Here is a 27823-nt window from a genome sequence, read left to right as displayed (position 1 = left end):
CATCACTTCCTCGTATCAGGGAGATCATATGATAGTTGTCTTTCTCTGCTTGACTTATTTCGCTAAGCATGATACGCTCTAGTTCCATCCATGTTGTCGCAAATGGCAAGATTTCATTTCTTTTGATGGCTGCATAGTATTCCATTGTGTATATATACCACATCTTCTTGATCCATTCATCTGTTCATAGGTTCTTTCCATAGTTTGGCTATTGTGGACATTGCTGTATAAAATTCGGGTGCATTTGCCCCTTTGGATCACTACGTTTGTATCTTTAGGGTAAATACCCAAGAGTGCAATTGCTGGGTCATAGGGCAGTTCTATTTTCAACATTTTGAGGAACCTCCATGCTGTTTTCCAGAGTGGCAGCACCAGCTTGCATTCCCACCAACAGTGTAGGAGGGTTCCCCTTTCTCCGCATCCTCGCCAGCATCTGTCATTTCCTGACTTGTTGATTTTAGCCATTCTGACTGGTGTGAGGTGATATCGCATTGTGGTTTTGATTTGTATTTCCCTGATGCCGAGTGATATGGAGCACTTTTTCATGTGTCTGTTGGCCATCTGGATGTCTTCTTTACAGAAATGTCTGTTCATGTCCTCTGCCCATTTCTTGATTGGATTATTTGTTCTTTGGGTGTTGAGTTTGCTAAGTTCTTTATAGATTCGGGACACTAGTCCTTTATCTGATATGTCCTTTGCAAATACCTTCTCCCATTCTGTCAGTTGTCTTTTGATTTTGTTAACTGTTTCCTTTGCTGTGCAAAAGCTTTTGATCTTGATGAAATCCCAATAATTCATTTTTGCCCTTGCTTCCCTTGCCTTTGGCGTTCTTCCTAGGAAGATGTTGCTGTGGCTGAGGTCGAAGAGGTTGCTGCCTGTGTTCTCCTCAAGGATTTTGATGGATTCCTTTCGCACATTGAGGTCCTTCATCCATTTTGAGTCTATTTTTGTGTGTGGTGTAAGGAAATGGTCCAATTTCATTTTTCTGCATGTGGCTGTCCAATTTTCCCAGCACCATTTATTGAAGAGGCTGTCTTTTTTCCATTAGACATTCTTTCCTGCTTTGTCGAAGATTACTTGACCGTAGAGTTGAGGGTCTATTTCTGGGCTCTCTATTCTGTTCCATTGATCTATGTGTCTGTTTTTGTGCCAATACCATGCTGTCTTGATGATGACAGCTTTGTAATAGAGCTTGAAGTCCGGAATTGTGATGCCACCAACGTTGGCTTTCTTTTTCAATATCCCTTTGGCTATTCGAGGTCTTTTCTGGTTCCATATAAATTTTAGAATTATTTGTTCCATTTCTTTGAAAAAGATGGATGGTACTTTGATAGGAATTGCATTAAATGTGTAGATTGCTTTAGGTAGCATAGACATTTTCACAATATTTATTCTTTGAATCCAGGAGCATGGAACATTTTTCCATTTCTTTGTGTCTTCCTCAATTTCTTTCATGAGTACTTTATAGTTTTCTGAGTATAGATTCTGTGCCTCTTTGGTTAGGTTTATTCCTAGGTATCTTATGGTTTTCGGTGCAATTGTAAATGGGATTGACTCCTTAATTTCTCTTTCTTCTGTCTTGCTGTTGGTATAGAGAAATGCAACTGATTTCTGTGCATTGATTTTATATCCTGACACTTTACTGAATTCCTGTATAAGTTCTAGCAGTTTTGGAGTAGAGTCTTTTGGGTTTTCCATATATAGTATCAGATCATCTGCGAAGAGTGATAATTTGACTTCTTCTTTGCCGATTTGGATGCCTTTAATTTCCTTTTGTTGTCTGATTGCTGAGGCTAGGACCTCTAGTACTATGTTGAATAGCAGTGGTGATAGTGGACATCCCTGGCGTGTTCCTGACCTTAGCGGAAAAGCTTTCAGTTTTTCTCCATTGAGAATGATATTTGTGGTGGGTTTTTCATAGATGGCTTTGATGATATTGAGGTATGTGCCCTCTATCCCTACACTTTGAAGAGTTTTGATCAGGAAGGGGTGCTGTACTTTGTCAAATGCTTTTTCAGCATCTATTGAGAGTATCATATGGTTCTTGTTCTTTCTTTTATTGATGTGTTGTATCACATTGACTGATTTGCAGATGTTGAACCAACCTTGCAGCCCTGGAATAAATCCCACTTGGTCGTGGTGAATAATCCTTTTAATGTACTGTTGAATCCTATTTGGCTAGTATTTTGTTGAGTATTTTCGCATCTGTGTTCATCAAGGATATTGGTCTATAGCTCTCTTTTTTGATGGGATCCTTGTCTGGTTTTGGGATCAAGGTGATGCTGGCCTCATAAAATGAGTTTGGAAGTTTTCCTTCCCTTTCTATTTTTTGGAACAGTTTCAGGAGAATAGGAATTAGTTCTTCTTTAAATGTTTGGTAGAATTCCCCTGGGAAGCCGTCTGGCCCTGGGCTTTTGTTTGTTTGTAGATTTTTATTGACTGTTTCAATCTCCTTACTGGTTATGGGTCTGTTCAGGCTTTCTATTTCTTCCTGGTTCAGTTGTGGTAGTTTATATGTTTCTAGGAATGCATCCATTTCTTCCAGATTGTCAAATTTATTGGCGTAGAGTTGCTCATAGTATGTTCTTATAATAGTTTGTATTTCTTTGGTGTTAGTTGTGATCTCTCCTCTTTCATTCATGATTTTATTTATTTGGGTCTTTTCTCTTTTCTTTTTGATAAGTTGAGCCAGGGGTTTATCAATTTTATTAATTCTTTCAAAGAACCAGCTCCTAGTTTCATTGATTTGTTCTATTGTTTTTTTGGTTTCTATTTCATTGATTTCTGCTCTGATCTTTATGATTTCTCTTCTCCTGCTGGGCTTAGGGTTTCTTTCTTGTTCTTTCTGCAGCTCCTTTAGGTGTAGGGTTAGGTTGTGTACCTGAGACCTTTCTTGTTTCTTGAGAAAGGCTTGTACCGCTATATATTTTCCTCTCAGGACTGCCTTTGTTGTGTCCCACAGATTTTGAACCGTTGTATTTTCATTATCATTTGTTTCCATGATTTTTTTCAATTCTTCTTTAATTTCCCGGTTGACCCATTCATTCTTTAGAAGGATGCTGTTTAGTCTCCATGTATTTGGGTTCTTTTCAAACTTCCTTTTGTGGTTGAGTTCTAGCTTCAGAGCATTGTGGTCTGAAAATATGCAGGGAATGATCCCAATCTTTTGATACCGGTTGAGTCCTGATTTAGGACCGAGGATGTGATCTATTCTGGAGAATGTTCCATGTGCACTAGAGAAGAATGTGTATTCTCTTGCTTTGGGATGAAATGTTCTGAATATATCTGTGATGTCCATCTGGTCCAGTGTGTCGTTTAAGGCCTTTATTTCCTTGCTGATCTTTTGCTTGGATGATCTGTCCATTTCAGTGAGGGGAGTGTTAAAGTCCCCTACGATTATTGTAGTATTGTTTATGTGTTTCTTTGATTTTGTTATTAATTGGTTTATATAGTTGGCTGCTCCCACGTTGGCGGCATAGATACTTAAAATTGTTAAATCTTCTTGTTGGACAGACCCTTTGAGTATGATATAGTGTCCTTCCTCATCTCTTATTATAGTCTTTTGCTTAAAATCTAATTGATCGGATATAAGGATTGCAACTCCTGCTTTCTTCTGATGTCCATTAGCATGGTAAATTCTTTACCACCCCCTCACTTTAAATCTGGAGGTGTCTTCGGGTTTAAAATGAGTTTCTTGGAGGCAACATATAGATGGGTTTTGTTTTTTTATCCATTCTGATACCCTGTGTCTTTTGACAGGGGCATTTAGCCCATTCACATTCAGGGTAACTATTGAGAGATATGAATTTAGTGCCATTGTATTGCCTGTAAGGTCACTGTTACTGTATATGGTCTCTGTTCCTTTCTGATCTACCACTTGTAGGCTCTCTCTTTGCTTAGAGGACCCCTTTCAAGATTTCCTGTAGAGCTGGTTTGGTGTTTGCAAATTCTTTCAGTTGTTGTTTGTCCTGGAAGCTTTTAATCTCTCCTTCTATTTTCAATGATAGCCTAGCTGGATATAGTATTCTTGGCTGCATGTTTTTCTCGTTTAGTGCTCTGAAAATATCATGCCAGCTCTTTCTGGCCTGCCAGGTCTCTGTGGATAAGTCAGCTGCCAGTCTAATATTTTTACCATTGATGTTACAGACTTCTTTTCCCAGGCTGCTTTCAGGATTTTCTCTTTGTCACTGAGACTTGTAAATTTTACTATTAGGTGACGGGGTGTGGGCCTATTCTTATTGATTTTGAGGGGCGTTCTCTGAATCTCCTGAATTTTGATGCTCGTTCCCTTTGCCATATTGGGGAAATTCTCCCCAATAATTCTCTCCAGTATACCTTCTGCTCCCCTCTCTCTTCTATTTCTGGAATCCCAATTATTCTAATGTTGTTTCGTCTTATGGTGTCACTTATCTCTCGAATTCTCCCCTCGTGGTCCAGTAGCTGTTTGTCCCTCTTTTGCTCAGCTTCTTTATTCTCTGTCATTTGGTCTTCTATATCACTAATTCTTTCTTCTGCCTCATTTATCCTAGCAGTGAGAGCCTCCATTTTTGATTGCACCTCATTAATAGCTTTTTTTTTAATTTCAACTTTGTTAGATTTTAGTTCTTTTATTTCTCCAGAAAGGGCTTTTATATATCTCGACAGGGTTTCTCTGATATCTTCCATGCCTTTTTCGAGCCCGGCTAGAACCTTGAGAATTGTCATTCTGAACTCTAGATCTGACATATTACCAATGTCTGTATTGATTAGGTCCCTAGCCTTCGGTACTGCCTCTTGTTCTTTTTTTTGTGTTGAATTTTTCCGTCTTGTCATTTTGTCCAGATAAGTGTATATGAAGGAGCAAGTAAAATACTAAAAGGGTGGCAACAACCCCAGGAAAATATGCTTTAGCCAAATTAGAAGAGATCCCAAATCGTGAGGGGAGAGAAAGGGGATAAAAAGAGGTTCAAAAAGGAAGAAAGAAAAAAAAAGAAAAAAAAAAAAAAGAAAAGAATTTAAAAAAAGAAAACAAATAAGAAAAATATAAAAAAGAAAAAATATATATATTAGATAAACTAGTTTAAAAACATTAAAAAAGAAAAAGGTAAAAGTTAAAAAAAAAATTTACCAGAAGGCGAGAAAAAAACAAAAAATGAAAATGAAAAAAATTAAATTAACTGCAAGACTAAAAAAAATCACAGGGAAAAAGCCATGTGTTCCGTGCTTTGCTTTCTCCTCCTCTGCAATTCTGCTGCTCTCCTTGGTATTCAAACCGCACTCCTTAGTAGGTGAACTTGGTCTCAGCTGGATTTCTTGTTGATCTTCTGGGGGAGGGGCCTGGTGTAGTGATTCTCAAGTGTCTTTGCCCCAGGCGGAATTGCACCGCCCTTACTGGGGCCGGGGTGAGTAATCCGCTCAGGTTTGCTTTCAGGAGCTTTTGTTCCCTGAGCGCTTTCCGTAGAGTTCCGGAGGACGGGAATACAAATGGCAGCCTCCTGGTCTCCGGCCCAGAGGAGCCGAGAGCCCAGGGCCACACTCCTCAGTGCGCCCTCAGAGAACAGCGCCCAGTTACTCCCGTCTGCCTGACCTCCGGCCGCGGTCCGAGCTCACCGAGCCTGCGACCATTTCAAGGTAACCCCGAGCTGCGAGCTTACTGTCGGCTCTGTCTCTGTAGCCGGCTTTCCCGTTCCAATACCCGCAAGCTCTGCCACACTCAGACACCCCTGATCCTTCTGTGACCCTGCGGGACCTGAGGCCACGCTGACCCCACGTGGGCTTCCCCCCGGTTTAGCCTCTGGAGCGATGTCCCTCAGCGGAACAGACTTTAAAAGTCCTGATTTTGTGTGCCGTTGCTCCGCGCTTGCCAGGAGCCAGCCCCTATCCCCGGGGTCGATCTTCCCGTTGCTTTGGCTTCACTTCTCCGCCGGTCCTACCTTTCAGAAAGTGGTTGTTTTTCTGTTTCCAGTATTGCTGTTCTTCTTCTCTTCCATCTGCCGATGGATTTTCAGGTGTTTGCAATCTTTAGATAAGCTATCTAGCTGATCTCCGGCTAGCTGAAGTAGTCTCGGCCTGCTACTTCTCCGCCATCTTGACTCCTCCCCCGCATCTTGCCTTTGTATCCATTCTGTCACCCTTTGTCTTTTATTTGAAATATTCAGTCAGATCATTTACATTCAGTATAATTATTGATAGGCACATACTTACTGCCATTTTTTTACATGTTTTTTGGTTGTTGTTGTTTTTCTTCTCTCTTCTTTTCTTGTCATCCTTTGTGATTTGATGGGTTTTTTAGTGATATGCTTAGATTACTTCCTCTTTATTTTTTGTATCTCAATTACAAATTTTTGGTTATATGATTATCATTAGGTTCATATATAAAATCTTATGCATACAATAACCTGTATTAAGTTGATGGTCACTTAAGTTTGAACCCATTCTAAAAACACTACATTTTTACTCTGAAACCCACCCCATGTTTTCTGTGTATGATATCATATATTACATCCTTTTATTTTATGAATCCTTTGACTGGTCTTTATAAATATAATAGATTTTGCTGCTTTTTTCCTTTAACCTTTGTACTGCTGTTTTAAGTTATTAATCTAGTGCTTTTATTATATTTGTATTTACTTGTGAAATCTTTATTCTCATAATTTTTTTACTTCTAATTTCTCTCCACTCATAGAATTCCCTTTTAGCATTTCTTGGAAGGCTGGGTTAGTGGTGATGAACTCCTTTAACTTTTGTTTGTCTAGGAAACTTTTTATCTCTTTTGTCTTCTGAATGATAACCTTGTTGGGTAGAATATTCTTGGTTGCATGTTTTTCCTTTCAGTACTTTGAATATATCATTTCACCCCCTTCTGACCTATAAAATTTCTGCTGAAAAATCAGCTGATAGCCTTATGTGGTTTCCCTTGAATGTAACTGGTTTAGGTTTTTCATTTTTTGTTTGTTTGTTTGTTTGTTTTTTCTCTTGCTGCTTTTAAAATTCTCTCCTTATCAGTACTTCTTGCCATTTTAATTATGTGCCATGGTGTGGACTTCTTTTCATTGATTTTGTTTGGGCGTCTCTGTGTGTCCTGGATCTGGATTTCTGTTTTCTTCCCTGAATTAAAGATGTTGTCAGCTGTTACTTCTTCAAACAAATTTTCTGCCCCTTTGTTTCTTCTCCTTCTGGGATCCCTATAATGCAAATGTTATTACAGTTGATTATATCACTGAGTTCCCTAAGTCTACTTCCATTTTTATTATTCTTTTTTTTCTTTGCTTTCCATTGGTTGCATTCCATTACTCTGTCTTCCAGGTTGCTAACCCATTCTCCTCCCTTTTCTAATCTTCTACTGATTCCCTCTAGTACATTTTTAATTTGTTATTGAGTTCATTCTCTTTAAATGGTTTCATTGTATAGTTTCAATCTCTTGTCTCACTGAAATTCTACACTCTTTTCTCAAGTCCACTAAATAGCTTTGTGATCATTACTTTGAATTTTTTATGTGTACTGCTTATCTTAATTCATTTAGCTTTTTTGCTGTGGTTTTGTTTTGGTCTTTCATTCGAAAAATATTCCTCTGTTTTCCTGATTGTCTAACTCTCTGTTGTTACATATTAAGGAAGTTGGGTTTGTCTCATCTTGAAAGTAGTGGCAGCCTGCTGAATAAAACATAGTAAAGCAATGTAGTAGGAGAAAAATCATCAAGAAGAGACCAGATTTAGATCTGATCCTTTTTATTATTGTTGACTTTAAAGAAAGTTAATAAATTGGCTATTGGACAATAGAGACTAAGGGTTGTTCTTGCTGCAAAACAGCTGGATCAGTAAGATACCCATGTTAACAATTAAAAAAAACACTGGTACAAATTAAGAGAAATGTAAACTCAATTACTTCAGATAAAGTATAGGTTTTATAAAATGGAGGATTATTTCAGTTAGAGATTGGGGAAAGAATTTGTAGTATTCACTATTAGCCAAAAAAAACCCTTGAAATCCTATTAGGTACTAGAACTAGAGCATCAGCAAATCTTGTTAGAATGCAGTTGTCCACACAGTCCCATGAATGTACTCTAGGAGGCAGAAAAGTTAAGAGAGTTTATATGCCAAAAGGGCTAGGATGTGAGTGTGGGGAACTCCGACTGGTTTGATGAGACATACAAACCTCATGCTACAAGTAGCTCAAAGACAGAGCAATTGCTTCCATTTGGTCTACTTAGGATCATCAGGGAGGACTTCAAGAATGATGTGGTATTTGAAGTGGCCAGTATAAATGAGCAGGATATTAATGGTTGGAAGTGACAAAAAGTGGCAAGTGACAAAAGTGGGCAAGGAAGTACAGGGGAAACTCAGAACATATTCAGAGAATAGAATGTGGCTGGTTTGGGCCAGAGCATGAAAAGATACTGAAAAGTTAGATTAGAAGAATTGGTTTAGGTAAGATCAGCAGAAGTCTTGACTTCTAAACTAAGTCATTTGACCTTTTAAGTATTTACTGAGAAACTTTTAAATGATTTAGGACTGAAGGTGAGATGAAAAGAGCTTTCATTATTACAGTTATCTTGCTACTCCATATCAGATAAGTTTGCATGGAAAATCTAGAGGCAGAGAGATAATTTAAGTAGAATTTACTATAACCTAGAAAAAAGATGATTAAAGGACTAAAGTATCAAAAGTGGCCTACAAAGGATAAATGTTAGAGAGAAAGACCATTAATGAATGGTTAACTTGTGTTTTCTATTAGTGACTAGTAACAAATAAGATGAATGAAATACCTGATTTGAGGCAGGGAAAATATTATTTCAGATAAGAGACATATCAAGGAGGTGGTAAGAATTGTTAAGACTAGAACTCAAAGAAGAGACTAAATAAGTGTCACAAAGGGGAGTAGCTAGGACAAGAATGGCAAAGTCATTGGGCTTTACCCATCACCCTTTATGCCAGAATTCCATCTTGGCATTATTACCATTTGAGACCAGATAATTCTTCATTGTAGAGTTCTGTCCTATGCACTGTAGGTTGTTTGTCAGTATCTCTGACTTAGGTGCTAATAGCTAGCTCCAGTTATGACAGTCATATAGATCTCCAGACATTGTCCAGTGTCCCCCAGAGAACAGAATCACCCCCGGTTGAAAATCATTGCTGTATATGAATAAAACTGTAGATACAAAATAGTCATCAGATATTGCTTCTTGGTCATTTTTTCCAAACACTGTACATATAAGAGTTTTAACGCTAAATATTAAAACACATGGGCTGGGGAGACCTGCGTGGCTCAGTTAAGCATACAACTCTTGATTTCAGCTCAGGTCAGAATCTCAGGTAATGAGATTGAGCCCTGCAACAGTCTCCACATTGGAGCCTGCCTAATATTCTCTCTCCCTCTGCCCCTTCCTCCCTTTCTCCCTTTCTTTCTCTCTCTAAAAACAAACAAACAAACAAACAACAACAACAAAACATGTGCAGGCCAAAGCATAGGTAGTCATCTACAAAAAGATACTTGTTACAGCATTGCACTTGTGGCTGGCATTAAAACAGAAAATGGCAGGTAGTTTCCTCTGTCAATGCCAGTGGGTTACCTGCTTCAATAGTAGGGGGTAGTTTTGGTAGCAGAAATAGTGGTATTACTACTAGTGTTCCTACTTGTGATAATAGTGAATATATGCATATATTCTACTATGCACTTTATATGGATTATCACTAATCCTCACAAAAGCTTTGTAAAAATACATTTTCAAGATAAGTAAACAGATGCTTAGATTAGAACTAACTTACTCAGATCTGAATGCTAACAAACAGTGGACCTAGAAGTTGAACTAGGAAATCTGTTTCTAAAATTTCTACGCTTAAATCTTTGTACAGTCATTTCATATGGTTATAGGCAAAAGGAAAGGCAAAAGACATAACTGCAGCAGAACCCCTAGTGAATTAAGACAAATTTTGGATTGTAGGGACACACTGAAGGCCAGTAAGAACAGCATGGTAAAGAATGGGATAGAACATAGTGTATTAGTGTCAAAAAGAAGCCCATGATCGGGACGCCTGGATGGCTCAGTTGGTTAAGCAACTGCCTTTGGCTCAGGTCATGATCCCAGCGTCCTGGGATCGAGTCCCACATCGGGCTCTTTGCTCACCAGGGAGCCTGCTTCTCCCTCTGCCTCTGCCTGCCATTCTGTCTGCCTGTGCTCGCTACCTCCCCCTCTCTCTCTCTGATAAATAAAATCTTAAAGGAAAAAAAAAAACAAGAAGCCCATGATAAAAGCACTTGCAGCTCATCAAAGCACAGGACTGCCATTATGAAAATACCATGTAAGAGCTTGATAAGTTCACATTTTGCAGAATACTTCTAATCTATCATTGTACTGATCCTCTCTAGAATGCTCAAGTAGATAGTACATTAATCATCCCCTACTAAACTGTTAAGAAACAGACCCAGAGCAGTAATGGCTGTCCCAAAGTGATATGACTTGCCAATGAAAGCAGGATTAGAACCCCTGTTATCTAACTCCATGTCTAGTGACCTTTCTACTAGACTATACCAAGAATATATTCTCTTTCTCCAGCAGTTGGAAGGAAGTATTACTTTCCTTCTATTGAGGTTCAGGGTTCATGTGGCATCTTAGACATGGAAGGACATCACCTGGGAAGTACTTAGTGTTTCTTGATGGAGATACATTGTAAAGTTATATCCAGAAATATTTCTAGGTATATTTACTAAGTTTAACATATTTTCACTGGAGTAGTTTGTTCACTTGAATCAGTATAATGAGGTGATATTCTACTTTATGACACATGAAGCTGAAGTATTTTAAAAGAGATTTTTCCATTCGTTCTATAATGAATCTCTAGAACCATTATGTCCACTCTGTACCCAGTGCTATGGTCTTTCTAAAATGTAAAAACACCTGACACTTCAATCAGAACTTGGGCACCTTTGATATATCTGTAATGTAATTTCAGGTATCAGTAAGACTGGAGGGGATTCATAAGGTATAAGACACTGTGTAAATAAGATTTCTATAGAAAGATCATTCAAAAAGTTTATCAGATATATTAGTAATTGTAGGGAAAACATATTTCTGCATGCAGATAATAGAGTGTTAAAATGTTTAGAAAATTGTCTGCCACAAGACAAATCTTACCCAATTATTCATGTTCCTCAAGCATTTGGTCTTCATGTTTTTAATGCAGCAATGCTTTTCTTTGTAAATATCAGAAGGGATTTCTTAAGAAACTAACTTGCAGGGTGCTGGGTGGCTCAGTGGGTTAAAGCCTCTGCCTTCAGCTCGGGTCATGATCTCAGGGTCCTGGAATCAAGCCCCGCATCGGGCTCTCTGCTCGGCGGCGAACCTGCTTCCTCCTCTCCCTCTCTGCCTACCTCTCTGCCTGCTTGTGATCTCTGTCTGTCAGTATGTCAAATAGTAAATAAATATGTCAGTGATAAAAAGAGTGCTTCAGATCCCAAATTCAGTGTTTGGCTGATTTTTCTGGTATTGTCACCTAAAATTATAGAAAAGAAAGAATAATTTAAAGAAATGCATATTTTTATAAGTAAGCTGTGTAACTCTCCATTTCAGAAAGAGTAACTGAAACAAATGATCTCTAATGGGTTTTCTTTTTTTATTTAGCTTAGCCACCCCTAGCACCTGCCAGTCTTAATCCTTGACTCCCTTTTCTCAATGATACATAAATTGGAATTGTTAAGTAATTAGCTCTGTAAGGATCAGTGGAATTCTCATTTCATTTGAATCTAAATTTTTTTCTTAATTATGCCCAATAGAAATTTTTGAAATCTGTGAAATATAGTGTCTTTGCTACTTGTACCATTTATATATATTACCTTCAGAAGTTCTATTTCCCTGACATATCTTATCTCCCAACTGGACTGTAAGCTCCCTCAAGGTAGGAATTTTTTTCATACTTCTTTATTTTACCAAATATAAAGAATATACCAAATATTCTACTGTTTCCATGGTACTTGAAAGTAGAAGACAGTCATTACATCTGAAATTATAAAGAAGATTTAGTAAAGGATATACAACTGAAAGGGACAGCAGAAAAGCACTCCAGGCAATCTTTATCAACTCACAGCAGTTTTGTTTTTTTTTTTTTTTTAATGATAAAGGTATTATAGGAAAGTAGAATAATTTTTGGACAGTACAACAAAAACCTTAAATTATTTATTTTCCTGCTTCAGTTTAAATGCTTTCTTTCACACTTGACAAATGAATAAATTATGATAGTCTAACCCAAAATTTTCTGCCATTAACAGGATGGAAATTTCTCTCTCAGTACTATATTTGAAAAACCTCAAAATATGATGGTGGTCGGACAGTCCGCATTTGCAGACTTTGGTAAGATTCTTTTCAACTTCCAAATTCCACCCCTCTCTCTAACCTAGTCATATTAATTTCCTATACCTGAATATCATTTTGTTCTCTTCAGGAGTATTAAAGATTTTAAAGATGCCTTTTCTAGTATTATGCATAGTAGGTGGTCAATTCTTTAATACAAGGAGCAATTTATGACATTTACATTTAAAGTGTAATTTGAACTTCAAAGACTCCTTTTTGCCAGAGTAACATGCAAAACAAGGAAGTCTATTGAGGCTTTTCTAAGAATACCAAATAGTAATTATTGTGAAGTCTTCATATATATCTGGACTATGGAACCAAAAAAACAAACAAACAGAGTTAACCTGGTCTCTTGAAACTTTTTATTTACGTCACCATAAAACCATTTTTATTTACATCTTAATTCCAAAGAAGAATAACATCTATTAGGAATTTGCTGCATGAGAACACATGCATCTCTGTTTTCCGTAAGATTCTATCCCGTAAATCGAGTTTACTTCAGTTAGGAACATCTAAAACACATATGGCTTTCACCATTTGCCATTTGTTAAAAAGAATTTTGGTATTCAGTGGGAAAGTAGTATAGCTGACCACCATCTAAGAGTTTGAAGCTCACTCCCCTCCTGTTTTTCCTTCATTCTGCCAATAAACACCTCAGCCTATTCCTCAGAATCCAGATGACATGTCATCATGTCCAGAGGCCTCAGTTTCCTCATTCATAAAATGACAGTGACATTCATATCCAGTTCACAAGACTACAGTGAATAACACAATGTGAGTAAAGCATAGTGTCCAGCACACAGTAAGATCACAAGAAATTACTGTATGAGTCTTTTCATCAGGCTTACCTGGTTTTATTGTTTATTGTTTATTGTTACTGCTTTATGCTCAGCTGACTAAATCAACTCATCATTCAGTGTCCTCGAGATAAATCCTAAGGCACCTAAAGCAAGTATAATAGTGTTATTTGATGGAAACATGAACATACATCTCTATGTTGTGCTGTATTTTAGTTTCATTATGTTGAATATTGCTTTGATTTTGAGCAGATTTCTGGTATTTGATTTATAGTATTTAATAAGCTAATAGTCAAGTTACAGAATACATGAAATAATTTTTTTATATTTGCTGACTGACTTGATTAGCTGGATTAATGACAAATACTTTTACAAGTCTCTTTATAGAAAAAAAAGTATATATGTGTTATGTTATTATCAAAGGGCACATATACCTCCCTTTAACCTCTGCCTAAGAATCCCCAAATTGGGAGGAAATAAAGTCCGAATTGAAGTTACTTGTTTTGTAATTGTGTGTTTTGTATGATAAAGTGACTTGTTTTGGGGTTGTTGTTTTTTTTTTAATTTCTTTTCAGCGTAACAGTATTCATTGTTTTTGTACCACACACAGTGCTCCATGCAATCTGTGCCCTCTCTAATACACCACCTGGTTCCCCCAACCTCCCACCCCTGCCCCTTCAAAACCCTCAGATTGTTTTTCAGAGCCTTGTTTTTAACAAAATTGTTAGTAGCTTTCTTAATTTTTTTTAATTTTTCTAACCATAAACATAGACATTTATATATTAGTATTTTTTAAATGTACAGAATATAGGATGCAGTCCATTAAGAAACATAGCTATATATCCCCCCTATTTTGAATGAATTTAGGTAACATATCAGTAAACACTTTTTGTTTGTTTGTTTGTTTATAAGTTTTATTTATAATTGCAAAAACTTGGAAGCTAGCAAGATGTTAGCTTATCAATTCATGTTAAGGCATGGGGGATCTTCATATGCAAATACTTTTTTTTTTAATTATTTCTTTTCAACGTAACTGTATTCATTGTTTTTGTACCACACCCAGTGCTCCATGCAATCCATGCCCTCCTTAATACCCACCCAACCTCCCACCCCCCGCCCCTTCAAAACCTTCAGGTTGTTTTTCAGAGTCCATAATCTCTCATGATTCACCTCCCCTTCCAATTTCCCTCAACTCCCTTCTCCTCTCCATCTCCCCATGTCCTCCATGTTATTTGTTATGCTCCACAAATAAGTGAAACCATATGATAATTGACTCTCTCTGCTTGACTTATTTCACTCAGCATAATCTCTTCCAGTCCCGTCCATGTTGCTACAAAAGTTGGGTATTCATCCTTTCTGATGGAGACATAATGCTCCATAGTGTATATGGACCACATCTTCCTTATCCATTCGTCCGTTGAAGGGCATCTTGGTTCTTTCCACAGTTTGGCGACCGTGGCCATTGCTGCTAGAAACATTGGGGTACAGATGGCCCTTCTTTTCACGACATCTGTATCTTTGGGGTAAATACCCAGTAGTGCAATGGCAGGGTCATAGGGAAGCTCTATTTTTAATTTCTTGAGGAATCTCCATACTGTTCTCCAAAGTGGCTGCATCAACTTGCATTCCCACCAACAGTGTAAGAGGGTTCCCCTTTCTCCACATCCTCTCCAACACACATTGTTTCCTGTCTTGCTAATTTTGGCCATTGTAACTGGTGTAAGGTGGTTTCTCAATGTGGTTAGAACCATTTGAATCTCCCTAATGTCAGTTAACACTTCAAATATATCGGTAAGCTTTAAGTGAATATCCCACAATGTCTTTTTTAAAATCCTTATATTTTTAGTTGGTATTATTAAAAAACAAGACTGCTAATGAGTCCAAAAAAGCAGATGACATTGAATAAGGTTATAAATATTAATATATACAAAATATACATTTTCTATACATTTGAATACATCTGTGAATTGCATCCTGCTCTCCATCCTTAACTCCCCTGTGCAAGGCACATGCATGTGCATGTGCATACTCTCTCACTCTCTCACTCTATCTCTCTCTCTCAGAACCAAGCCAAGAGATGAGGTTGACGGCCAGGAAATCAGCATGATTTCAGAAATTCACTATTTACCAAATGGGTAACAATGCATTAAAAAAAATTTTTTTTTAATTAAAAAAGCACATGCTTGAATAATAGGTTCACAGGAAGAATCCTGTACAAGAAAGGAGGGTTTAATGGCTTCCAGCTCACTTACGTTGTCTAGAAACAGAAGTTGTCTTACAGTTATGTTGAAATTTTTAGTTATTAACATAAAATGTTTTGTTAAAGATTTAAAAATATATACTTTATATTTAGGCTATTCTGGTCTAGCCAAAGGGAGGTAGGTAGAGTGATTTGAAATCACACAAAGCAGGAGCTTTTGCCAAAAAAACCCAGGATAATTATTCAAGCTAAATATAATGGTATTTATTTCCTTAATAAGACAAAGACAGGGAGACAGGGGCACCTGGGTGGCTCATTCGTTAAGTGTCTGCCTTCGGCTCAGGTCATGATCCCAGAGTCCTGGGATCAAGCCTCGCATCAGGTACCCGGCTTGGCAGGAAGTCTGCTTCTCCTTCTCCCACTCCCCCTGCTTGTGTTCCCTCTCCCACTGTGTCTTTCTCTGTCAAATAAATAAATAAAATCTTTAAAAAAAAAAAAAAAGACAAAGACATACTATTCCAGAAATCAGCTAAATAAAACTGCATAGAATATTATACAGCCGATAAAAATGATGGTTATGAAGATTCTGTTAGAAGAAAAAACACATTTAAGTGTTCAGTCATATTAACTTAAAAAAAAGAAATTAGAACAATATGTTACACAATGCAATCATCTTTAAAAAATTTAAAAAAATATGTCAAACTGGTAGTAATGGTTGTGTGAAAGCAGTTTAATAGGTTATCTTATTACATTTTTCAGATTTTCTGTTGTGTGGTTAGATTAATATATTAATTTAATAATGAAAAAGTAAATTATGGGAGAGTAATAGTCAGCAATGGCAAGAAAGAAGCCAAAGTATGTACCTAAAGTGTCTTATTTTTTTGGTGTAGTACTTCTAAGTTCATACGCAATTGATCCTATCCTCTGAGTTGGATGAACTTCTTTAGAGAGCATCATGTATTTTAATAGATCTTTAGTTTTAACAAGATCTTTAACACCTACAAACAAAATGCAAAAGTTAGACCTTTCTTATGTTTCATATACTGTACTGAATGCCACGTAAGAAAGTATAGATTTTAATGTAAGATCCTTGCCTTTAAGAAATGTATAGTCTAGTTGGAAAAACAAAAGACAAATTTGTAAAAAGCACAGGAATAAAGAAGATGTGATTCACACACGCGCGCGCATGCACACGCAAACACACACACACACACAATGGAATACTATGCAGCCATCAAAAGAAACGAAGTCTTGCCATTGGCAATGACATGGATGGAACCTAGAGGGCATCATGCTAAGCAAAATAAGTCAATCAGAGAAGGACAAGTATCATATGATCTCTCTGATATGAGGAATTTGAGAGACAGGGCAGGGGGCAAGGGGTCAGGGCAGGTTGAGAGGGGAAAAAATGAAATAAGATGAGACCGGGAAAAGAGACAAACCATAAGAGACTCTTAATCTCAGTAACAAACTGAGGGTTGCTGGGGTGGGGGAAGGGAGGGATAGGGTGGCTGGGTTACGGACAGTGGGGAGGGTATGTGCTATGGTGAGTGCTATGAAATGTGTAAGCCTGATAATTCACAGACCTGTACCCCTCGGGCAAATAATACATTATATGTTTTAAAAAAAGAAAAAAGCACAAGACTAGAGCAACAACTGCCACAACATAAGTGAAACCAGACTATATTTCCCTGTTAAATACAGAATTAATGCCACAGACAAGATGCAAAGTGTTATAGCAAATCAAATCACTTTAGGCTGAGAAAGGGTAGGAAGACACAAAAAAGGTGAGATTTTGGCCTGGACTTTGAAACAACTCTGAGATTTGGCTAAAAATATATAGAGGTATAAAAACAGGGTATGGTTAGTGACTGGTAAATAAACCACTTAGGCTTGAAGATATTTTCTGTAAAAATATAAAAACTTTAAAAATGGACTGAGAACACATTGAATTACCATATGATAGCAGATGAACAAATGTTAATTTTATTCTGTGAAAGCAATGGAAAGTAGTAGAATAATTTTGAACATCTTTTTATTATTACCTTTTTTAAAAGATTTTCTATTTCTTTATTTGACAGAGAGAGACATCACAAGTAGGCAGAGAGGTAGGCAGAGAGAGGGCGAAAGCAAGCTCCCCGCTGAGCAGAGATCCCAGTGCAAGGCTTGATCCCAGGACCCTGGGATCATGACCTGAGCCAAAGGCAGAGGCTTAACCCACTGAGCCACCCAGGTGCTCCTTATTATTACCTTTTTATATTAACTTCAGAAAATGAAAATCTTCTGATCTGATGGAATATGCAGAAGGTAATGCTTCTTGGACATAGAATAGGAATTCAGGGAAAATTTATGAAAATCTCTGATATGCCTAAGATTTTTGTATAAAAAGAGAGGCAAATTTAAAATCTTAAAATAGTGCGTTTTCTGGGGATAGAAACTGGTCAGGAGACAGGCCAGGTCTGAAGTGGTAAAAGTATGCACTACTTTTGTCAATAAGTTGGAAGGACAAGTGTGAGAAACATTGCAAAGAAACAATCAGTAAATTTAGTGATTGGTTTGACGCTGGAAAGTTAAAAACAAAAACAAAAGCCTCTGAATGACTAAAGGAATTATTTTGTCTAATTTATTTTAATTATTAAAGGAATTATTTTCCTTCATAGACAAAGGTAATTAGAAGAGAAAGCTGGTTTGAATACTTTAGAGATACCTTAAAGTCAATATGTTAATTACACTAATAAAAGAACAAAGCTGGAACATTTGGAAACCTAGGTTCAGGAATAAAGCAAAGTTAAGTTTAATAATCCTCCAAGAGTTAAGAAGTCAAGACCCAAATGAGCCCTCCAGAAAAGAGAATATAAATAGCTTGACAGAGGAATAAGAGAAAAAGAACTAAAACGTGGTCCAAAACCACTGATGTTATTATGACAAGAAAAGGCCTTTGCAGGTTACAAGGGTTCTAGTGACCTAAAAGGTATTGTTTGTAAAACTCTTTGGCAGTCTCTGAGCCTTAGAATGAGCTCATAAATAGTGCTGCTACTGGTTCGTGTCAAGTAAGGTACTTGGGAGATCTGCAACCCATAGATGCCTCTAATAATTAAGCAGTCAACTTCTAGAAAGCTTATTTTGTGTTTTCTCATACTGTTAAGGCTTTTAAACTATATGTTAGAGTTGTGTCAGAATATCATATTCTAGAATTTCTACAAATACGGTGGTATCTCTTTATTAAATTACATAGGACCAAAAGGTAAAGAAAAATAAGGTATATTTTTTTCTATCAAATAGAATTATAACCAGACTTAGAGAAAACATTAATTTTGCATGCCAGTTGTAGTAGAAATCAATAAAATCTATAAAAGTAGCTACAAAACTAAAGGGAGAATTGAAAGCTTAATAGAATGTTAGCATTTTCTATAAATTGAATCATTTTAAATCTCATAATACATAAATTTGTGTATCTAAATCTGAGGCTAACTCATGTGTATCCGATCGTCATAAGATCACACTTTATTCTTCAAGTGAAGGGAAAATACCTAGAATGTTGGTGAAGCCTGGGAATTGTCAATCGGGTCATCTAAATAATTTTATAAGAAAGAAAGGGGCTGGGACGCCTGGGTGGCTCAGTTGGTTAAGCAGCTGCCTTCGGCTCAGGTCATGATCCCAGCGTCCTGGGATCGAGTCCCACATCGGGCTCCTTGCTCCGCGGGGAGCCTGCTTCTCCCTCTGACTTTGCCTTCCACTCTGTCTGCCTGTGCTCGTTCTCGCTCTCTCTCATAAATAAATAAAATCTTAAAAAAAAAAAAAAGAAAGAAAGAAAGGGGCTGATGAAAATATAAAACCTGGTCACCCTTGGACATTATTAACGTAGATGGTATCACTGATGATTGAGACCCAATCTTACCGAGTATCCCCATTGCCTGGCCCAAAAAATAATCAATGATGGTTATTAAAGTGAAGGAGAAAAAGAGGGAAACCCCCAAATCAAATTATTTCATGAAGTCTATGTGCTGCTTGCTAAAAATTCAAATTTTAATTCCAGATTAACCATGATAGAGCTGAAATGCTTAGTTCACAATAACATGGCATTAATACTTTCTCTTGTTTTAGAATTAGGTATATTCAATAACAATCTGTCAAATGAAAATTGTTTCTTGTTAGTACTTGATCTGTTAATAAAAGTAAGTCATATGAGCCATGTACAGAATTTTAAATTTCATATTTAGTCTGAATGTGAATAGAGAATTGAATGTTTATATTCTCTTTTACAAAAGAATTTTAAAAATCAAATGCTTTCAAATAGATGACAATTCTATTATAAAGGAGATTATATAGGGGAAAGTTATAGGTGTTATGTTTTCTGGGCGTGGTCTCATTATAAGTCATTTAAGACTGCCTTTTATTCCAGAGACTTAATAGTGGAGTTTGTTTGTTTGTTTCTTATACTTGGAAATTGGTTGCTCTTTTGTTAAGTAGCTTTATTTGTTTTTCATCAAAAAGTAACACTTTTTAACACTGAATTACCTGAAATGTTTGTAGTTTCAGATACTCTCTCTTGAATGTACTACCATAGCACCTTCGTCACCAGTCAAAATGTATTAAGTAGATACAAATACAGAATACTTTAATATATGAAATACGGACAAATTAGATGTAATTCCTGGATTCAAGGAATTTGAAATATAATACTTGTATTCTCCTTTGAATTTTGTGATACAGACATATCAGTTCAATTAAATAGTGTATTTTTAAAATTGTATAGTGATCAGTTGTTTTTCCATCCAGTTTTCTTCCTGTTTTATACTCAAAGATGTACAAGATGTTAATCTATTCAAAAATATTTTCTGAGTGCCTTCTATTTGGACTGCTGTATTCTACCTGCTTGGCATATACCACAAGTGAAGCATATAAGAACCCTGCTCTTATAAATTAAAATTCAACTGAGAAGGGAAAGACAAGAAGAATTAAATTAGTTAGGTATTTTTAGAAAGTGAAAATAAAGTTCTATATTAGGAAGTAAGAAGGGCTGTTTTCCAAGGCTGATTGGAGGTCGTATTTGACCCAAGAATTCAATGAAGTCACAGGAAGTCTTGGGAGAGTATTCCATGTAGAGATAACACCTAAGTCAATGCTGAAGGAACAAGAAGAAGGCTGGCACTTGGCCAGGTCTTCAGGGCCTTGTGGACCTAGGTAAAGAGTTTAGGTTAATGTAGATGTAATTGAAAGCTTCAAGGAGACTTAGCAAAAGGATATGATGACTTGGACCAGGGCGACCATTAAGAGATAAGAGAAGCTGTCATATTTAGGTGCTGGAGACAAAGTTGACAGAACTTGCTGATAGATTGGATGTTGGAGGGAAGAGAAGAAAGGATGACTTTTAGGTGTTGGGCTTAAATAACTGTCTGGATGGCGACACCTAGGCACATTCACTAAGGTAGAAGAGGAGTAGGAAGAATAAATTTGGATTTCTGTTAATTAATAGTTCTGTTTCAGGCATGTTAAGTTCGAGATATCTGTCAGACACTGAAACAAGATACAAATGGGAGGTACAAACTCTAGAGAGACACAGAGTTGGGTATCAGTTTATCTTTGTTTAAATGCCTTTTAGAAGATGGATGATGGATAAATGAAGGAGTAACTGCAAAGTACCCCACCTTTCTTCCTAATAGTGTAAATATAACCATATTCCAGCCACACTGGCCTCTTTGTATTCTACAAACAGGCCAGACAGTTTTCTCTGAGAGCTTCTGCCTTTGCTAATTCTCTGTAGAATGCTCTTCCTCCTGATATTTCTCATGGGCCACTTCCTGATAACCTTCTAGTCTTGCTGAAATATCGCCCTATTCAGGAGACCTTCCCTGATCACTGTATGTAAATTCTGCCCCTCCCCCCAGCACACCTATCTCCTTTCCTTCTTTATTTTTCTTCATGGCATTTATCACTATCTGACATACTGTGCATTTTACTCATGTACTGTCACTAGAATATACTCCATATATGGTATGTTTTATTTACTGCTCATTTCAGGCCTGGAGCAGTGCCAGTCACATTGTAAATACTCAATGAACAATTTTGAATGAATAATTCAATTAAATGAAAATACATTCTAGTTTATTTACTAATTGGTTTGTAAGAATTGAGCCCAAATTTAGGATATGTCTTAAGTATCTTTAACCATAATCCTACTAAACCAGAATGTCTAGGTGTCATTTTTATCTAACATTACTTTTGCTCATTTTGATTAAAGTTAAGTCCTTCAACTAAAAAGTGTTCTGAATCTCTAAAATAGATGGGTACTGATTTCAGGAGACCTCCTGGGTCCTTATAAATTTTTGTTCTTAGTCCTCATATTTATGTTTTTCTAATTCCTGAATTCTGACAATGTGTATTATCTATAGTATATATTATTTAACATTGAAACAAACTGAAGTATTTGCATAGCTTCTCAATATATTTTGGGTCCTTCTAATGCCATTTTATTCTGACATGATCAAAGCAAAAGCAACCAATTTAAACAGTTTTCTCTCTAACCTGCTGAACCTTTGTTTCCCTCCTCTTGACCTGCCCCTATCCCACCAAAGACAATACTATTATAAATTTTTTGTAAAACCAAAATCATTTGTATATTTACACATTGCCATGTGGAACATAAGGTGATTAGAGGCTCCTAGAATATTCTAAGTCCAGTTTGTTCCATTCCATGTCACAGAGGCAATTGCACTGCAGTGGTTGCCATAGCAAAAGTGATTACTCTCCGAGTTTCTACTTTCTAGCAAAGACTGAGGCATCTATCTTGGTGAGTCACGGATGCCAGATGTGATTCAGATAAAATATTTTGAATGCTTTTTGATTGGAAATGGCAATTTATATACAAATTATAAAATTGCTGCTTCAGAGTCCTGATTTTATACATACTCAGCATTTAAAGCAGCATTAAAGCTGTATTCATTTAAGATACACAGCATGAGAAAAAACTAGGACCTGAAATCCCTAAAGCCTTTATGTATAGGTTTGTACATATATTAAATTCTTGCCTTTCTAGGTAGAGGGTTTTTTTTAGTAAAGCTGTACCTCTGATGACATTCTGTATTCTCAAAACTACACTGTTCTTTTATTTTTTTTTTTAATGATGCAAGGTATTAGAATGTATAATTGACCCTTTGGATACTGAATTTAAAGTACTTAAGAATTCTTTAAAATAATTATTTTTACATTATTACATTGCTACTTTGTAATTTAATGTGTGGTATTTTTACTACATTAATATAACCCACAACTTAATTGGGGCACTTGTTTTTCTAAGCCTGCCCAGTTAGTAGAATGAATCTGTGATAATGGAGCAACCCACATAACTACCCTATGATGTTCACCAGGCATTTCTCTCTTCCTTACTTGATTGCCACAGTACCAGGAAAGTGATTGTTGAAGGATCTTGCCTGTTCCTAGGCCTTCTAGATAGATCAGCCTAGGAAAGAGGAAAGACAGTGAAACTCATTCCTCTTTGGTGTATTACACTAGAGGAGAATTCCCTGCTATCAGTCAGAGCAATAAAGAAGCATTCGAATAAATTTTGAAGGTCCCAGTGCCACCCCTTTTTTAAATGTCCTATTCCATTTTTAAACAACTTGGACTCTCATTTCAACCCCATTTTCTTCCATCTGCAATACTGCCTTTTCATTCTGTATAAATTCCCATCCATTAATATCAAAAGCAAAGATGTACTACTTAGATGTAGATAGGTACACAGACAGCTCTTCTGTGATTGATTAACCCTCACGGAATAAAGAGTTGACTTACGGATTGGACAGGTGGATTGGTAGTTAGGTAGATGGTGGATGGGTAGTGGATGGGTGGATGAAAGTGCCGTTTGCTACTTATCCTTTGTCCAGAGCAATCCATGCCCATAGCAGCTCACAAGACAATACCATTTTCCTATTCTGTTCCACAATAGTAAGTCAGTTCTTTTCATTCCCTATTACACACAGAGATGAATGGACATTATCTGTACTTAACCTTTCCGTACCTATCATCATATTACCTCACAAAAATAATGTATTCTTAATTTACTCATAAGAAAGTTTCATGTTTCTTTACTCGGCAACATTTAAGGATGTAAGAATTTAGTATTTTCCAAATGTTTGTTTACTTCTTTTTTCTTAATACTCAACAGTACTTATTATTTAGCAGGAACTCCTTTACATTTATCTCAGTCCTCCCAAATCTCCCTGAGGTGAGCAGTATTATTTATCCTCATGAGACAGATGTAGTAACAGGGGTTCAGAGAAGTTAAGAAACTTATCCAAGGGCACAGAGATAGTAAGTGGCAGAGCTGGGACATGATCCTTGGCTCTGTCTCATAAGTTGTGTTCTTTTTTTGAGAGAGAGCAGGAGTGAGGGGTGTGGAAAGGGCAAAGGGAGAAGGAGACAGAGAAAATCTTAAGTAGACTTCATGCCCAACACAGAGCCCAACACAGGGCTCGGCCTAGGGTTCCATCTCATGACCCTGAGATCATGACCTGAGCCGAAATCAGGTTAAGCCAAAATCAGGTTAAGCCAACACTTAACCAATTGACCCACTTGGGCACCCCTCACAAGCTGTGTTCTTAAACACTATGCGCCACTTCTCTTGAATTACTTATTAAAATATGTGTCCATACTTGTTGACGGCCATCAACTATGACCTCCTAGTATGTATGCACTGTTTCAGTTTTATAAAATTGTGCAGTATGTTAATGGTGAACTTTTCTTTATCTGACCACTTTCCCAAGTAATTATCCATCTCAAAAATACGATTATGTATATCAGTAATTATATAACATATAATCCTTATGAATTTCAGAAAAAACACAAGGATTAGTGATTTTGATTTTAAAACTCAATATGTTAATATCTCAACACAGCTTTTCAGATATCTCTATCAAGTATGATAAATTTCTACTTATTATTAGTGTAAAGCCATTTCACCATTAATTTTCTGAGTACTAGTGGGAGGTCTTTTTTTTTTTATAGTTGTATTTTTTTTATTTATTTTTTATTTTCAGCCTAACAGTATTCATTATTTTTGCACCACACCCAGTGCTCCATGCAATCTGTACCCTCTATAATACCCACCACCTGATACCCCGACCTCCTACCCCCCGCCCCTTCATTTCCTAGAAATAAGCTCCTTGCTCTCCCTTTGATTTTGATTGTTCCCCTTACTACAGTTGTTTTTGGTTTTCAGCCACATATCCATATTATTTAGTCAGTGTTTGAAACTGTGACTCACTTCTAAATTGTGACTCATCCTTTGAGAACAAGATTTCTCTAAACTTATTCAAACGCATTCTTATATAAATTCTTTATGTTCTCTCCTAGTTCATATTTTTTAAGTCAAGAATTTTTTACTTCATGTTATACAAATGATTTCTTTTCTCCTCTCCTTTAATTTAGTAGTCTCTATTTGAAACGTTTGCTTATACCTGTCGTGTATTAAGAATGCCCATTAAGTTTACATCTCATAAATTCTTTTCAAAATAAGCTGCCATTTTAAAAATTTAATTCATTATTTATTTATTTATTTATTTTAATTAATTATTTTCATAGTTGCAGATCCCCATTAGAGAGAGTATGCTGCTTTTGTTTTTATTGAAGTATAATTAACATACCTTGTTATATTAGGTTCAGGTATACAACATAGATTCAAAAATTGTATACATTATTGAAAGCTCACCATAAGTGTAGTTACCATCTGTCATTGTACATTATTATAATATTATTGAATATATTCCCTGTGCTGTACTTTTCATCTCTGATTTATTTACATTAGAACTGGGAATTTGTACCTCTTAATCCCCTTTATCCTTTTCACTGTCCTCCCACTCACCTCCCCTCTGGCAACCAATTTATTCTCCCCCCACCATACTCTGTACACACACACACACACATACATACATATTTGGGGTTTTTTAAGAGTCTACAGACCACCCAGGTCCTCCTCTTCTCTATATTAAAAAGTTCGGGTTTTTCTTTTGGTTTGTTCATTTAAATTCCACATATAACTGAAGTCCTACAGTATTTGTCTTTCTCTGTCTGACATACTTGACTTAGCATAATACTTTCTAGGTCCATCTATACACAAATGGCAAGATCTCATTCTTTTTTATAGATGAATAACATTGCTTTGTGTGTGTAGGTATACCAGATCTCTTCATCTGTACATCTATCATGTACACCTGAGTTGCTTTCATATCTGCTATTGTAATAATACTGTAATAAACACAAGGGTGTATTTATCTTTTTGAATTAGTGTTTTTGTTTTCTTTGGGTAGATAACCAGTAGTGGAATTAATGGATCATATAGTATTTCTATTTTTAATTTTTTGAGGAACCCCCATACTGTTTTCCACATGGTTACACCAATTTATATTACCACCAGTAGTACAGAGGTTCCTTTTTCTACACATCCTTGCCAATACTTGCTATTTCTTGTTTTTTTAATACTAGCCTTTCTGACTGGTGTAAGGTGATGCCTCTTTGTTGTTTTGATTTACCTGATAGTGATATTGAGTATTTTTTCATGTATCTATTGGCCATCTGGGTATCTTCTTTGGGAAAATGTCCATTCAGATCCTCGCCCATTTTTAATTAGATGATTTATTTATTTGGTGTTGAGTTGTGTAAGTTATTTCTATATTTTGGATATTAATCTCCTACTGGATTTATCATTTGCAAATGTCTTCTCCCATTCAGTTGGTTACTCTTTGTTTTATTGATGGTTTCTGTTGTTGTGCAAAGCTTTTTATTTTGGTATAGTCCCAATAGTTTATGTTTGCCTTTGTTTACTTACCTGTGGAGACATATCCATAAATATGTAGCTAAGGCCAATGTCCAAGGGATTACTGCTTGTGTTTTCTTTTAGGAGATTTATAGTTTGAAGTTTCACATTTAGGTCTTTAATCCAGTTTGAGTTTATTCTTTTTGTATGTATATGTTGCAAGGAGGTGGTCCAGTTTCACTTAGTTTTATGTAGCTATCAGATATTTCCAATACCATTTATTGAAAAGACTGTCTTTTTTCCATTATATACTCTTGCCTCCTTTGTCATAGATTAATTGGCCATGTAGCTATGGGTTCATTTCTGGATTCTCTATCCTGTTCCATTGATTTCTGTCTATTTATGTACCATTACCGTACTATTTTGATTTCTATAGCTTTCTAGTGTGTCCTGAAATCTGAGATTTCCAATTTTGTTGTTCTTCAGCTTTGTTATTCTTTCTCAAGATTGCTTTGGCTATTGGGGGGTCTTTTGTGGTTCCATACATATTTTAGGATTGTTTGTTCTCATTCTGTGAAAAATGTTGTTTGTATTTTGATAGGGATAGCATTGAATTTTAAGTTGCTTTACGTAGTATTTTCATTTTAATGATACTAATTTTTCCAGTCCATGAGTATGGAATATCTTTCCATTTGTTTCTGTCATCTTCAGTTTCTTTCATCAGTGTCTTACACTTTTCACAGTATAGGTCGTTCCCTTCCTTGGTTAACTTTGTTACTAGGTACTTTATTCTTTTGGTGCGTTTGTAAATGGGATTGATTTCTTAATTATTTTTGCTACTTCATTACTAGTGTATAAAATGTAACATAGTTCTGTATTTTAATTCTTATTCCACAACTTTGCTGACTTGATTTATCAGTTCTGATAGTTTTTTGGCGGAATCTTTAGGGTTTTTCATATGTAATATAATGTCATTTGCAAATAGTGACATTTTTCTTCTTCCTTACCAATTTGGATGCCTTTTATATCTTGTCTGATTGTTTTAGCTAGGACTTCCAGTACTGTGTTGACTTACAGTACTGAGAGTGCACATCCCTATCTTCCTAATCTTAGAGAAAAAGCTTTCCATTTTTTTACCATTGAGTAATGATGTTAGCTGTGGGGTTTTCATGTATGGCCTTTACGTTGTTGAGAGTGTTTACCATGAATGAATTTTATATTTTGTCACATGCATTTTATGCATCTATTGAGTTAATCATATGGTTTTTATTTTTGCTCTTGTTAATGTAATATATCACATTGAATTATTTGCAAATATTGAACTACTCTTGCATCCCTGGAATAAATCCCACTTGATTGTGGTGAATGATTTTCTTTTAATGTATTGCTGAATTCAGTTGCTAATATTTTCATTAGGATTTTTGTATCTATGTTCATCAGAGATACTGGCCTATACTTTTCTTCATTTCTAGTTTCTTTGTCTGGTTTTGGTAATAGAGTAATGTTGGATTCATAATTTTCCTTCCTTTACTATTTTTTGGAATAGTTTGAGAAAAAGAGGTATAATTTTCTTTAAATGTATGGTAAATTCACCTGGACTTTTGTTTGATGGTAGTTTTGTGTTAGTGATTCAATTTCATTACTAGTAATTCGTCTGTTAAATTTTCTATTTCTTCTTAGTTGTCCAAATTATTGGCATATAATTTTTCATAATATTCTTTTATAATTATTTGTATTTCTATAGTGTTGGGTTT

The 27823-nt window shown here is 36.1% G+C and overlaps 1 protein-coding gene across 1 annotated transcript in view; it reads left to right on the top strand.

The window, feature by feature from the left end:
• ITFG1 (integrin alpha FG-GAP repeat containing 1) overlaps positions 1 to 27823 on the top strand; it is a 314234-nt gene that overhangs the window by 106986 nt on the left and 179425 nt on the right. Inside the window, exon 8 of the mRNA XM_013052089.2 lies at positions 12241 to 12322. Coding sequence (XP_012907543.2) covers positions 12241 to 12322 — 82 coding nt within the window. The remainder of the gene's footprint in view (positions 1 to 12240; positions 12323 to 27823) is intronic.

The sequence above is a fragment of the Mustela putorius genome, unplaced genomic scaffold, assembly GCF_011764305.1.
Source record: "Mustela putorius furo isolate JIRA1106 unplaced genomic scaffold, ASM1176430v1.1 tig00000174_pilon_pilon_pilon, whole genome shotgun sequence".
Classification (NCBI taxonomy): domain Eukaryota; kingdom Metazoa; phylum Chordata; class Mammalia; order Carnivora; family Mustelidae; genus Mustela; species Mustela putorius.
Note: the sequence above shows the minus strand (reverse complement) of the source record. Positions and strands in the feature narration are given on the sequence as shown.